We start from the raw sequence: 12,798 nt of genomic DNA on the forward strand, positions 1-12,798 counted from the left end.
CTGAACCCTTTAAAACCCAAAACCCACCGGTCGGCTTAACAGGCATGCTGTCTTCAAAAAAGTATCCAAAATGGCACAATTTACCAGAGCAAGAACCAAGAAAATCTGAATAAATTGCTGGACTTTTAACTTTCTTTGGACTAATCATGTACGACACATCATAAACCTAACCAAATATAAGCTTAAAATTGTAATATTTGATAAAAATCACTTTAATCTACATATCTGATTTTAAAAAATCACTAGAAATTCATTCTTCGGTTTAGCCACATTCTGTAAAAAATGCCGTGAAACGCCATGACTTAGTCCAACCACCAACAATCAAGTGACAAAAATTCAGACAGTTTTAGGCTGAACTGCAGGCTGTGTTTGAACAGAGCAGAGAGAAGACAAGTATGGAGTAGTAAGTAGTGATTATTTATTGTATGTACAGTCACATATTTTATGTTCAGTATTGTTATCATCAGTGGGAATTTGGAAAAAAATATGTACTTTTTTGTAAAATAAATAATCAAAGAAATCTAACAGTGTTTTTTTTTTTTCTTCTTTTTTATGATTTGTTACATTGCAAGTGTCATACTATTGCGGTGTCATATTGCACATTTCGGGAACATTTTGGAGCTTTCTCTACCCTAGTGTACCGACAGATGCAGGACTACTGCAGAGAAAATGACTCCACAGTGAGGAAATATCTAACAGGAGCAAAAAACACCCAGAAACTGCTTGGGGCTCAGAGGGTTAAAGAGAGGGTAACTTTGCATCATAGACAAAACAACAGAATTAATACCTGTACAAAAGCAGTTTTAGTATTAAATAGAAGAAACAGAAGCAGACAGACACACGTGAATGTTTGTAAGTGTGTGTGTTTGTACGTGTTTGTCTGTACTAAACCTTGAACAGGGCTGTTGTGGTCGTCTCCAGGAGTCCAGCTGAGAGTGACGCCACGATGCTTCGGATCGGTGACCTGGAGGAGGACAGGAGGGTCTGGGCGATCTGAGGGGGACAACAGCATTATCAATACCACAACTACCGGCACACTGCAATAACTAACTAACTTTACTAACCCTAGTGGAGTGGCTATCACTGACACTGGCTGGTTCACGATCATACACTAGCGTTCAAATGTTTGAAGTCACTTAGAAATGTCTTTATTTTTGAAAGAAAGGCTTTTTTTTTTTTCAATCAAGATAACATTAAATTAATCAGAATTACAGTCTAGAAATTGCTATTCTAGTTGGAAACGGCTGATTTTTCATGGAATAACTACATAGGGGTACAGAGGAACATTTCCAGCAACCATCACTCCGTGTTGAAAGGCTAACTGATGATTAGAAAACCCTTGTGTAATTATGTTAGCACAAGAAGAAAAGCGTGACTTTTCATGGAAAACATGAAATTGTGTGGGTGACCCCAAACTTTTGAGCTTTTGAGTGTATATGCTACAATAATCTTACCACATAAGGTGAGGGTGCCGCTAGCTTCAGCCATGTCCAGCTTAGTCATGACCTGACAGGAGTACACGCCCTCATCGTCCTGTTCCACATTAGCTATTATGAGGTCTTGTCCATCAAATGTGTATCTGTGGAAATACAAAACTGTTATCATCTTCTTTCTCTTCCCTTTAGGCATTATGTTATTAACATCTGATCATCATGCAACATATTTAACTGCTCACACAATTAGGAAAATCTCATAAATATTGGTGCATGGTAATAAGAAATATAAAGTAGCTGGCATTCCTTGAAAAATAGCAAAAACCTCTCAGTAATTTCAAGCAGCATTCTCATTATTGTCAGGTTTCTGTTGTATAGGATTTAAGTCTCACTTTTCGTCACTGTGGGACTCAAACAGCTTCTGATCATTCTTCCTCCACTGAATTTGGGGATTGCTGAAACTGGCGTCGCTGTGGTAAAGACAGGTGAAGATTGCTGTGCTTCCAGGCTGCACTTTTAGAGCCTGTGGAGGCGACAGAATCACGGTCCTGTCTGGAGGGGGAAAGAAAGAAAGAAAGGCAAACGCTGAGACAAGCTGCAAAGAGGTGCAAATAACATCAGCTGCTAAGGGACAAAGTGTGGGTGCGTATGTGCTAGTCTCACTCACTGAACACTTCCAGCTCGGCGGTGACTGACATGTTGCTGTTCTGTACAGAGCAGGTGTAGAAGCCTGCGTCTTCATGGGTGACATTAGAGATCTCGAGCCCACCATTGGTGAGTGGGTTAACTCTGGGATCTGCCAGAAGAGAGGAGAGGCTGCCTTTCTCCCTGGAAAAGACACTCACATCAGAAACTTGGCGAGCACAGTACTAAGTGAACGTTTTCAGCTACTGCAGTGGCTGATTAATTTACCACTTTAAATGCCACTTTGCCCATTTTGCTAAAAAGAACAAAGCCTGGTTTGGATAGCTGCCACACTGACAGAATTCAGCAGACGTAACAGCATTTGGGTGTTAATTTATCCACATAAAGAGCTACCTATGCAACAATATCCCCTTCGTAAAAACAACAACATTAGAACATGTGATACAAACTAATACTCATGTGCCTCACCATATGACTCTAGGTTTAGGAGAGCCAAAGGTGTCGCAGTCCAGTAAAGCCTTCTGGCCCTCTGTAAATGTGTAAACATTCCCATCTTCGGTAAGAATCTGAGGAGGTAGCTCTGAAACAACACAAACAGAAGTGAGACACAAATTAATGCACACACACAAAGTCCAGCTAAATAAGCGACATTTACAAAACAAACACTCACCAATGACAAAGACATTAGTGTTGGTGATGATGCTTCCATGTTTGTTGGAGGCCCAACACTGGTAGATGGCAGTGTCTTCAAAGGTGACGTCCTCTAGGATCAGAGACCCGCCCGGTGTCAGAGTACGTCTGGGGTCCTTATCGGTTGCTGTAGAAGAGTTCACACTGTCAGTAAAGAGCCCAAGGGTGTGTGTTTACGCACATTCAGGTGGGTGTGTGCACTGACCTGACAGGGGGATCCCATTGATGGTCCAGCTGATGGAAGGAGAGGGGATGCCGTCTGCCTGACAGTCTAGTCTGACAGTCTCACCTGGGGCATAGAGCTGACTGACTGGCTCCTTGGTCCAATAAGGAGCAGCTGCAAGGGACACAATACAACAGTAATACAACAATCAGGTACAGTACAAGTAAAGCTTGGGATTTATATGATCCATCCTACCAAAATAAGAGACTGGTGAGCTACACTCCACAAGTTGCCAAAAGCTAAAAAATGCACCAGACTATTTTAAATGCTTAAAAGAGTTGTCAGTGGGTGCCCAGATAGCTCAACTGGTTGAGCGGGTGACCCAAAAACGAGTAGATTCGCTGATGCAGCCGCAGGGATTCGATTCCCCTCTTCCTTCTCCCCTACTTTCCTGTCTGCCTCTTAACTTTACCTGTTAAATCAAGCCAAAAAAGGCCTTCATTTAAAGAAAAAAAGAGCTTTCAAGTTCTGTCTCCTTACTTCTACCCTCTTCAGTCATTAATTTAAAGTCCCCTTTCCCCAAAAATCTGATTTCTGTCTATGAACCTATCAAATATTTATAGTTTTTTCAGATGGAACTATACCCTTTGTCATCTTAAAATGGCTTAAATCTAACTTTGCACTGTTGTTTATTTTAGAATGCGCAGATAAATGAAGTCCCTGCCTCTCTATCCACCTCACTCACTGCAGGTCGAGCACACCAGCTCATCTGGGACTCTGCTCAAACAGTGTTACTGTAATATTCTAATCATAAAGCTATTAATCGAGCAACACATCTCCAAACCAGTAACTGACTCTGAAGAACTATAATGAGACAGAAAGCCTGTGACTTACGACTACACACACACTAAACGTGCAGAAATCTCAGTGAAAACTTGATGAAAGTGTGTTTAGAATAAAAAGCCAAGATATCTCTGCCTCTGTGGCATCCCTTGTGACTAGTTGTTTTCATCAGGCTCTCAAAACTACTTTATTGCAGCACATAAACTGAACTAAACAGTTATTTTTAGCACTAAAAATATGAATCTGGATAATGGAAGATACCATTATACTGTAAAATCCCAAACATTCAGCATAACATGTGGACAATTCCTCCATAAAGTGCAGTTTAATAATTAATTAGACAAACTGTAAGAGTTTAAAATTATGTTATTATGTGGACAGTTTGTATTTTTCCCAAATACAAAATGCAGAGATTTGTGTAAGTGCATGATTAAGTTTGGAATTGAAAGCTTTCATTCAGTTTGCTTGTTTGTGAGCACAAGAACATTTTTTAGAAACTACCAACTTCCAGTAGGTGATGGCAAACTAATAATGTGCTTTGCAGTCTTTCAGTATCTATCAAGATGTGTTGTTACAGAATGTGTCTTTGCATGTTTATGAGTGTGTGCATGTGTGTGTGTGAGACATACCTTCTACAGTCAACGTGTAAGTGTGCGTGGTCTTTCCTTGAGCGTTCTCAGCAATACACTGGTATTCACCACCATCACTTTCTGAGATGTTAGTGAAATGCAGCCGACGGTCAGACATTTCTTTAACGGTCCGGGATTCTGACAGTTCGCCGTCCTTCCTCAGCCATGTCACTTCAGGAGTCGGACTGAAGAGGAGAGAGGAGGAAGTGAAGGTGTACAGCAGGACATTGAAGCATGAGTGTGGAGGGATGTGAAGGGAGATACGAAACATAGCAAGAAGCAGAGTTGGCAGGAGACAGTAAAAGATGTAAAATGGAATTAAGTGTAGGCAGGAAGCAGAGTGGATGAAAGGCAGGTAAGATTGATTAAAAGCAACGTCCTAAGTTTTCTGACTGATGGATGCAGACGCACACACAGACACTCACAAGCCTTGGACGATGCATTCCAGGTCTACAGCTTGGCCCCTGAGGGCGTGGTAGCTGCTGTGGCTTCCAGTCGGTCTCATCATGTGGGGCCTCCTGCTCCGCGGCACTGAGTTGGCTGGACAAAGAGAGGCAGAAGCACAAAGACGAAGGCTCATACATATGTATGGGCAATTTTCAGATTGCTGCACTGCTGACACAGCAGCCACTTTAGAGACTCAGACACACACATACACACATCCTGACGCAGGGTGTGGACTCATGTGAAGAAGACTCTTTACCTTGCTAACAAAGTACCATCATATAGACTCTCTCCTCACACACAGAGGTCTCATGTTAACATGTGCTCATCTTTCTGACCTCTAGTTGGGCCACAGATGCCGGCAGCCACATCTCAGTGTGAGCTGCATCTCATTACAGCTGGGCCGAGAAGGTGATGGACCCCCTGCTGGCTCTGGGATTTCTACTGGATTCGGTCACCGCTTCGGTCAGCACAACATGCCACCACACGGTTTTGAGTTACATTGGTGTAATAATGGGGCCTCAGTGGCTTTCAGCAAGTATCATACTGCAGGTGTCAATTTGATACACAGATTTTTGTAGCATTTTACTATAACTGTGATCTCGTAAATGAAATAGACAAGAAAGAAGACACATTTTAAGGTGTGTTCACTATCAATTTTTAAAGGCTAGTACAAAAAATGTATATATTTTATGGACAATGTAAACGTGTTTTTAAAGTCATGAGTTGCCCAAATTATAAAGCACATATACATAGCCACATTGGTCTGTTAGTTATTCTAATATACCCACAACTTTTATTTTGCTAATTCCTGTCTTTCTATCTATCTATCTATCTATCTATCTATCTATCTATCTATCTATCTATCTATCTATCTATCTATCTATCTATCTATCTATCTATCTAGATATGGATATATATATATATATATATATATATATATATATATATATATATACATATTTCTTGTGTGTTTATCATTCTTTATTCTTATTGTTTTGGTTTGGAACAGGTGCACAATGAATTTCACTGCGCATACACTTTGTAAAATTGTGTTTGTGATAAATAAAGATCTTGAAATCTTGACAGCTTTCTTTATCTCAATAGCTGAAGGTCACATTGCTCTTAAGTCTGGTACACAAATCCTAATAACTTTCCTCCTTTCATTTTCTTTTTATCTAGCAACACCATGAGGCTCACATTTGTGGATTTGGAAGTAATTTTTCAACAACTATTGGATGGTGCACACATTAATTTTCTCCTCTGGATCAATTGTTATTACTTTGCTGTTCCTCTGATTTTATTTTTTCCTATATTTTTCTTTAAGCAGCACAGCTGAAATTCCTTTCGTCCTCATTATACTGATGTTGGAGAGCAAATCTGAGAGGAAAAACAAAACTATCTGCATTCCTACTACTACTGGAAGTATAAATAAGAAAATATATTTTTGGAGTTCAAGCTTAATTGACATAATTGAATAATATATATAGAGAATTTGAACTCTTCTTGTATGTCATTTTTATATAGAATGCAAAATGTTGGCAACTGATTCATTTTTTTGAAAAAGTTCAGTCAAGTCTTGGACCTTGATTTCTTTCAATCTCTTCATTCATTAAAACGGTTACATTGTATCGGCTTGAATTTTGAATAAAAGTATTGTTAACCAAAACATTTCAGGTACCCACTTCAGTTCACTTTTAGATCAGTGACAGTCAGTTGAATTTTAGTTGATCCCGAGTAAAACTCACAGCGTTGGACTGTTAGATTGATGGGTTCTTTTGCCAGAATGGTTCTTGTCACCAGGTACTGGACATTACAGGTGTAGTCGTCCCTGCTGTCCTCAGTGGTCAGATGGGCGAAGTACAGGTTGCCATCCTTCCCCACCATCACTCGCTTACTAAGCTGGATATGATGTAGATCTGAAGACAAAAGGAGGAGAAAGTGACAGAAAATTATGATTGATGCATGTGAAAAAAGGAGAAATTGAGAAGAGAGGGAGAGTAAGAGAGAAAGAGCCTAACAACAGAATAAATTAGAGTAAGAGTAAAGTGTTGAGATACAATACGATGAGAGAAATAGAAAGTGGTGATAAAGAGGGGAAAGAATAGAACCTGCTTAGACTACAAAGCAGGAGTTGAAGGGGGAAAAATCAAAAATGGAAAAGTGCAGGAAAGAATATTCTGGCAAGTAAAAAGAGGCAAATTTAGATATTGGTGTTTCAGAAACAAATTATCAGGTAGCTTTCATTGATGTGATGAGAGTGGACAACTAAAGGATGGACTAGAAAGTCTAAGTAGCAGATTTATTGAAGAGACGGGAAGCATGTAATGGAAGAAGAGATGGAAAGATAATGTACTCACTCCGGTCCATCCAGTGAATGTTGGGCTTCATGGAGCTCTGCGGGGGGTTACACTTCAGAACTATACTGCTTCCCTCTTCAGACTTTACATGAATCTTTTTTTCCTTCTGCTGGGTGGGGGGCACTAAAGGGTGGCAGGTAAGGAGAAAATACACACCGGAAAGTGTGAGCGGAAAGACACACTCGATAAACAAACAAACACATGTCAAGATTTCCTGAGGCAGTCCACAACACAAGTGAACTTAAGCCCATGTTACAAGTGGATAAGGAGATTTAATAATACATTTCCACTGAAGGAACTCTTAGATTTTAAGATGAAGGATCTTCGGGGAAGAGGCCGGGCTGCTTTTTGTCTTGCAGAAGTACAACGATATGATCTGTGAGTCATATATGTTTGCTCTCCATCCCTCCTCTCCTCTGCCCATTGTTGACAACCCCACAGGAGCCACTGAAGAGTGCTTCACATGACATCAACTCCACAGCGTTTCTGGGGAAACCGTTGTCAGGGAAACTGTGAAGGAAGGAGGTCGCCCAGGAGAGAGCCAGTCGCACAGGTGGATGGATACACCGAGGTGCTCTTTACATTTACCCAGGGGCCAATAGGAGTGTGTGTGTGTGAGTGTGAGTATATGCTGATTATCATGTTATTGCATGTAATTATGTTCTGGATGGCAGCAGTCTGAGCCTCCATCTGCTAGCAGATGAGCTCTCTATAAAGTAGGACAAGGAAAAGGTTTATACTCTGGCTCCGTTCACTGCTTTGTAAATCAACTACATAAATCCACAACAGCACGGCTCGCTTCTAATTTAGACCTTGAAGGCATTTACAGGAGAACTAACACTGAAACTGACATTTATGGAAGATATGTAATTCCTCCGATATAACGCAGTGTGTTTGAAAACATATCAGAGGATGCTTGATTTGTTTGATACCATTTCAAAAGGTCTGAATTTTCTCTTAAGGCTAAAGCCAAATGATTACAAATCAGCTAATACAGCACTGAATGTTTAGTTTAAGTAATAACTGTCTTCAGAATTTAATGACTGTGTTTCAACAATTGGTCAGTGGCTCTTTCAGAAGTCATGACTATGGTCTTACCGTCTATTCTGAGTCTGGCCTCGTTAGATACGGCTGTCCCCAGCTCATTGGATGCGTAGCAGACGTATGTGCCTTGGTACTGCTTCAGGGTGTCCATAGTATTACTGAGCGTGAAGAATGCGAATCCGCCAGAGCGCTCCGAAACCTTCAGCTCTGGGTCACTGCCTGGGTCAAACTCCTTTCCGTCCTTGGTCCATCGGAAACTTGAACAAACAAAATAAGGTTCAGTATCACTGATTGTCTATGCAGTTATCTCCAAGCCTTTGAGAACAGACTTTAACACTGTGTCCTTATATGTCACTGAATTTGAGGGCATGACTGAATTGCTGCAAAATTTACAAGAGATACCCCCAGTGGGGCTCAAAATCTTGTGCTGTGTAATTGCAAAATTCATCTTTTCCCTGGCAATCGGGGCAGTTTTCCACTTCAGAGCAGCTCTGACACTCTGAAAAGATTGCTCGAGGGCTTAATGACATTTATCCCTTGTTGAAACAAGGATTCTGACTGGGAGAAGCTGCACTCTCATGTAGTGGTAATATGTAGATGTCAGCTGAACAAGGAGAGAGAAGGTCAGTTTTCTCAGTTGTCTAAAAAGATAACCGATGGCTGGGCTCCTCTGTGACTATTATAGCATCTTAGGACTTAGACAAACTATGTGTGTTCTGTTTGTGTGGATGTGTGTGTGCTGACTAACATGGGTGGAGGGTTGCCGGAGGCTTCGCAGCTCATGACGAGGTCTTCGACGCTGAAGACGGTGACAGAGCCCGGCTGTGTGGTGATCATTGGAGGCTCCTTAACTGCATGGACCAAAATCACACCACATAACAATCAAAAAGCCGATACTTACATGCACACCTCACCTATATGGTTCGCATGGCTAAGAGAGACATGCACACACTGAAATGCTTTTACAGGCTTCTTTCTCTGATTAATTCACATGGCCTGCTTTCGTGATGCATGCAGCTATAACTCCAGCTATGACACACACACATTAATCATCCCACTTTATCACACGCATCTCTGCAGCCACTTTTAAAGTCTTCACAAACAGCACAGAGCAACCACTCATTTTCATAGTTCAACAGCCACTGATAAGTAAATTCAGTCAATATCACTTAAAACGACTCCCCGGAGAAAAAGATGAAATGTAGGCCGAGGAAAAGAGTAAGAGTAAGAGAGCAGGCAGAGAAAATGGGTTGAGATGAGAGGAAATTGATACAGCATAATGTAAGAGGGAGAGTTCATGTAAAAGAGATATATGGAACAGTGATCCCTGTGAGACGGAGAAATGGAGACAGGGAGGGAGAGAGTCTGTGGGGAAATGAAGCAGGGATTTCAAAGAGAAAAAAAAAAGTAATGACCACCAGAAGAGGTTTCTCTTCCTCTGTCATCACTGTCCGTAACAACCATAAAGCAATGCTGCAATAAAAGACTCATAAAAAAACATCTTGTTGGGATGTGGTGTGACTATGTATTGAACCTGAATATTCCACAGTCCGTGGTGTATTTGTATCTTATTTATAGACTGAAGAAGTCATGATACTTGTGGATAGGGTCTTTAATTTGACTTTAAGAGAAGGAGGCAGAGGCAGAGATGAATTTACATTATGTAGGTAAAGCAGGCCACAGGACAGAGGCGAGGATGGAAAAGGCGATGAAGATAGAGAGCTAAGTGGACAGGAGAGACGGATGACAGTGCAGCAATGAGAGAGCAAGAGGAACAGAAAGCACAGAGCAAAGGGAGGCAGAGAGGGAAGAAAACAAACAAGGGGTAAATTCACGGAGAATCAGAAAGAGACAGATAGGGAAACTGCGCGAATGTAATGAAAGAAATCCCACTGATAGAGGAAATAAGCCCATTTCCTCAGCTGATCAAATTGAAGTTTGGGCTGCGGGCGCTGCTCCATTATTGGCACAGGAGGAGGAGAGGAGCTGGTGCTTAGCACTTTAACTCCTCTTTACTTCCCCACATCTTTGATCTGACAGCCCTGCTGCCTCCTCACAGACAGCAGCTCCTCACACTTCCTCCTCCCTGCTCCTACTGGGAGCTCACCTATTGGGAGTCAATGAGGCTCGACACGCACCCACAGACTGAAACAGGCACACGTTCGCAACACATTCTCACATGCAGTCACACATGCACAATGGAACACAGTCACACGCGCAGTAGCATAACACAACGAATGCACACTAACGTCAGATTCATTAAGGTGCAGCGCAAGGAGAAATTTTACTGTTTGCTGGATGGAAAATAACCTCTCTGGTATAATGAAAGTGTTTACAATAAGCTTTGCCAGCACCTGCATTAAGACAAGACAGACGTCAATAAAGTTAAAAGCACTTACGATCACTTATGTGGTCTGTTAGTCCACAGTGGTGGCCAGAGTGAAGATAATCAGGGAAAACATTTTAGTTACAGTCAGCAAGAGTAAGATAGATAGATAGATAGATAGATAGATAGATAGATAGATAGATAGATAGATAGATAGATAGATAGATAGATAGATAGATAGATAGATAGATAGATAGATAGATAGATAGATAGATAGATAGATAGATAGATAGATAGATAGATAGATAGATAGATAGATAGATAGATAGATAATTGCACAACATTTATGATACATGGACAATAAAGCAGTGGAATGTTTTCTCTAATGGAGCGTAGCTTTTAACCCTCAGCTTCCTTGACACTGATTCCAACACATCTCCACTATCGATCCCAATCACTACCTCAGTGATTCTCATTGACATAGCTGAAGCTCCCTAATTGAAAGGCAGGGGACACCTTGACCTTTTACATCTTTGACCTGCTCCTCCTTCCTCCTCCTCATCATCCTTCCTTCATCCTCCTTGGCCTCATCACCTCTGTGTCACCTCGGCCTCTCGGGAATTAGACGAGGAGATTTACTGCATGTCATCAACTTTACAGGGATATATGTGTGTGTGTGTGTGTGTGTGTGAGAGAGAGAGAGCAAACGCATTGCTTGTTTTGCATACACACAGTCTTGTGAATTTTGTGTAGGTGGTGAAGGACTGTGACTCACTGCGAGCAGATAAAGAGCACGCAACAAAAAGCAGCAGTGGAAACAAGTCTTTTCTCTCTTTCTAATGGAGCTCTGTGGGTAGGCCGGCAGCAGCAGAGGAGATGAGGATCAATTTCCCTGCAGGGCCACAAGCTCAGCTGTATTTCTAATGCCCACATATTGCATCGGAGGAGGTGGAAGAAATGAGAGTGAGCGAGGAAAAACCTCACTGGATTTTTGTTGTATAATTCAATTGTTGATTAAATTACTCCCCAATCAGATTCTGCTTTGCACCAAGGAAACCAGATCAATACTGAGACTAATCAATGCAGTATGAGGGGATCAATTACAAAGTAATTAGACACGCCACAGACACAGATGAGAGCTAAACAAAAAAACCTCAGACAGCAGTGTTTTGAGCAAAGGAACCCCCTTTTTTTTTTATCACCGCTTTGTGAGGTTACTGAAAGAGAAACACATGTTCATTCTGCTCATTTGCACTAATTAATCGTGATCAAACATCATTATTAGAGTGCTTTGATGAATCAGCAATGCAATTAACACAACAAATACATCTTTGAACCTCATTGAAGTGCTCCGCTACCATTGTTGCTGTGGATATAATGATATGGATCAGTACTCACAGTTGGAGGGTATGTGTATGGCTGCTTGGCTGGGCCGGGCAGCGAGGGAGAGGAGGGTGAGGACAAGGGGGAGGAGGCGGGAGGAGCGCTGCCCCCTACTGCCAAACTGCTGTCGCTGCGTGTCAGGCATTGCTCACTGTCCCATCCAAGTCCCACCTGCTCGCACACGTACAGTAAAAATGCACTCAGAGGGCAGCCTCAGTCACAGTCACACACTGAGCAGCCGAGTGTTTCTCCTGAAAGAGGCCTCGGCTTTGCCTCATATGTCTTTGGTCCCTCTTGCCTTTTCCCTTTTTTCCCCTCTGTCCTCTGGCTCTCCTCTTTAAATCAGGTCCACGCCCTCCTGCTGGTCTCCTCTTTGAAAGATAAAAGAAGGAGGGAGGTGGAAGAAAGGGGGGCAGGAGAAGCAGAGAGAGGGAGGGGAAGAGAGAGGCCATGTGTCAGAATGGGAGAAAAATTACCGAGCACCATGTGGTCAGACCGGGACACGGAGTTAACACGCCATTCAAGAGTCAACAATACACTGATAAACACCACCAGCAATCCCTGAACCTGTTCTTGCATTTAAAAAAAAAGTCCATTTGGTTTTAATAACATGACCAGTGGCCCATATGGAGAGGCCAGTCAGCAGGACAGATGGGCAGAATACCGCAACAAGAACCCGAACGGAGCCTCCCAGCACCCAGATGGGCCTCGGACACACAAATGCAGATAGATGAAGTGTCAAATCAGATAATACGCAAGACAGACAAACAAATAGCTGATAATCAAGTTGGCTGGTCAAGGCTGCACCGCATGGACTCAACAATTCATAGTGTACTCG

At 41.9% G+C, this 12,798-nt stretch overlaps 1 protein-coding gene across 3 annotated transcripts in view; it reads right to left on the reverse strand.

Moving 5' to 3' along the window:
• Window positions 1-12,798, reverse strand: part of l1cama (L1 cell adhesion molecule, paralog a) — a 41,234-nt gene that overhangs the window by 8,214 nt on the left and 20,222 nt on the right. For 2 of the 3 annotated variants that reach the window (XM_023282252.2, XM_023282251.2), the window contains exons 2-16: window positions 11,976-12,331; window positions 10,651-10,665; window positions 9,000-9,102; window positions 8,306-8,508; window positions 7,208-7,330; window positions 6,596-6,766; window positions 4,829-4,943; window positions 4,404-4,588; window positions 2,974-3,105; window positions 2,749-2,895; window positions 2,547-2,658; window positions 2,101-2,261; window positions 1,826-1,985; window positions 1,455-1,579; window positions 892-993 (exon numbers count right to left, since the gene is read on the reverse strand). In XM_023282252.2, coding sequence (XP_023138020.2) covers window positions 892-993; window positions 1,455-1,579; window positions 1,826-1,985; window positions 2,101-2,261; window positions 2,547-2,658; window positions 2,749-2,895; window positions 2,974-3,105; window positions 4,404-4,588; window positions 4,829-4,943; window positions 6,596-6,766; window positions 7,208-7,330; window positions 8,306-8,508; window positions 9,000-9,102; window positions 10,651-10,665; window positions 11,976-12,105 — 1,984 coding nt within the window. In that variant the 5' untranslated portion in view covers window positions 12,106-12,331. The remainder of the gene's footprint in view (window positions 1-891; window positions 994-1,454; window positions 1,580-1,825; window positions 1,986-2,100; window positions 2,262-2,546; window positions 2,659-2,748; window positions 2,896-2,973; window positions 3,106-4,403; window positions 4,589-4,828; window positions 4,944-6,595; window positions 6,767-7,207; window positions 7,331-8,305; window positions 8,509-8,999; window positions 9,103-10,650; window positions 10,666-11,975; window positions 12,332-12,798) is intronic. The other variant, XM_055013072.1, reaches the window with a different exon arrangement.

This window comes from Amphiprion ocellaris, chromosome 8, assembly GCF_022539595.1.
Source record: "Amphiprion ocellaris isolate individual 3 ecotype Okinawa chromosome 8, ASM2253959v1, whole genome shotgun sequence".
NCBI classification, from domain to species: domain Eukaryota; kingdom Metazoa; phylum Chordata; class Actinopteri; family Pomacentridae; genus Amphiprion; species Amphiprion ocellaris.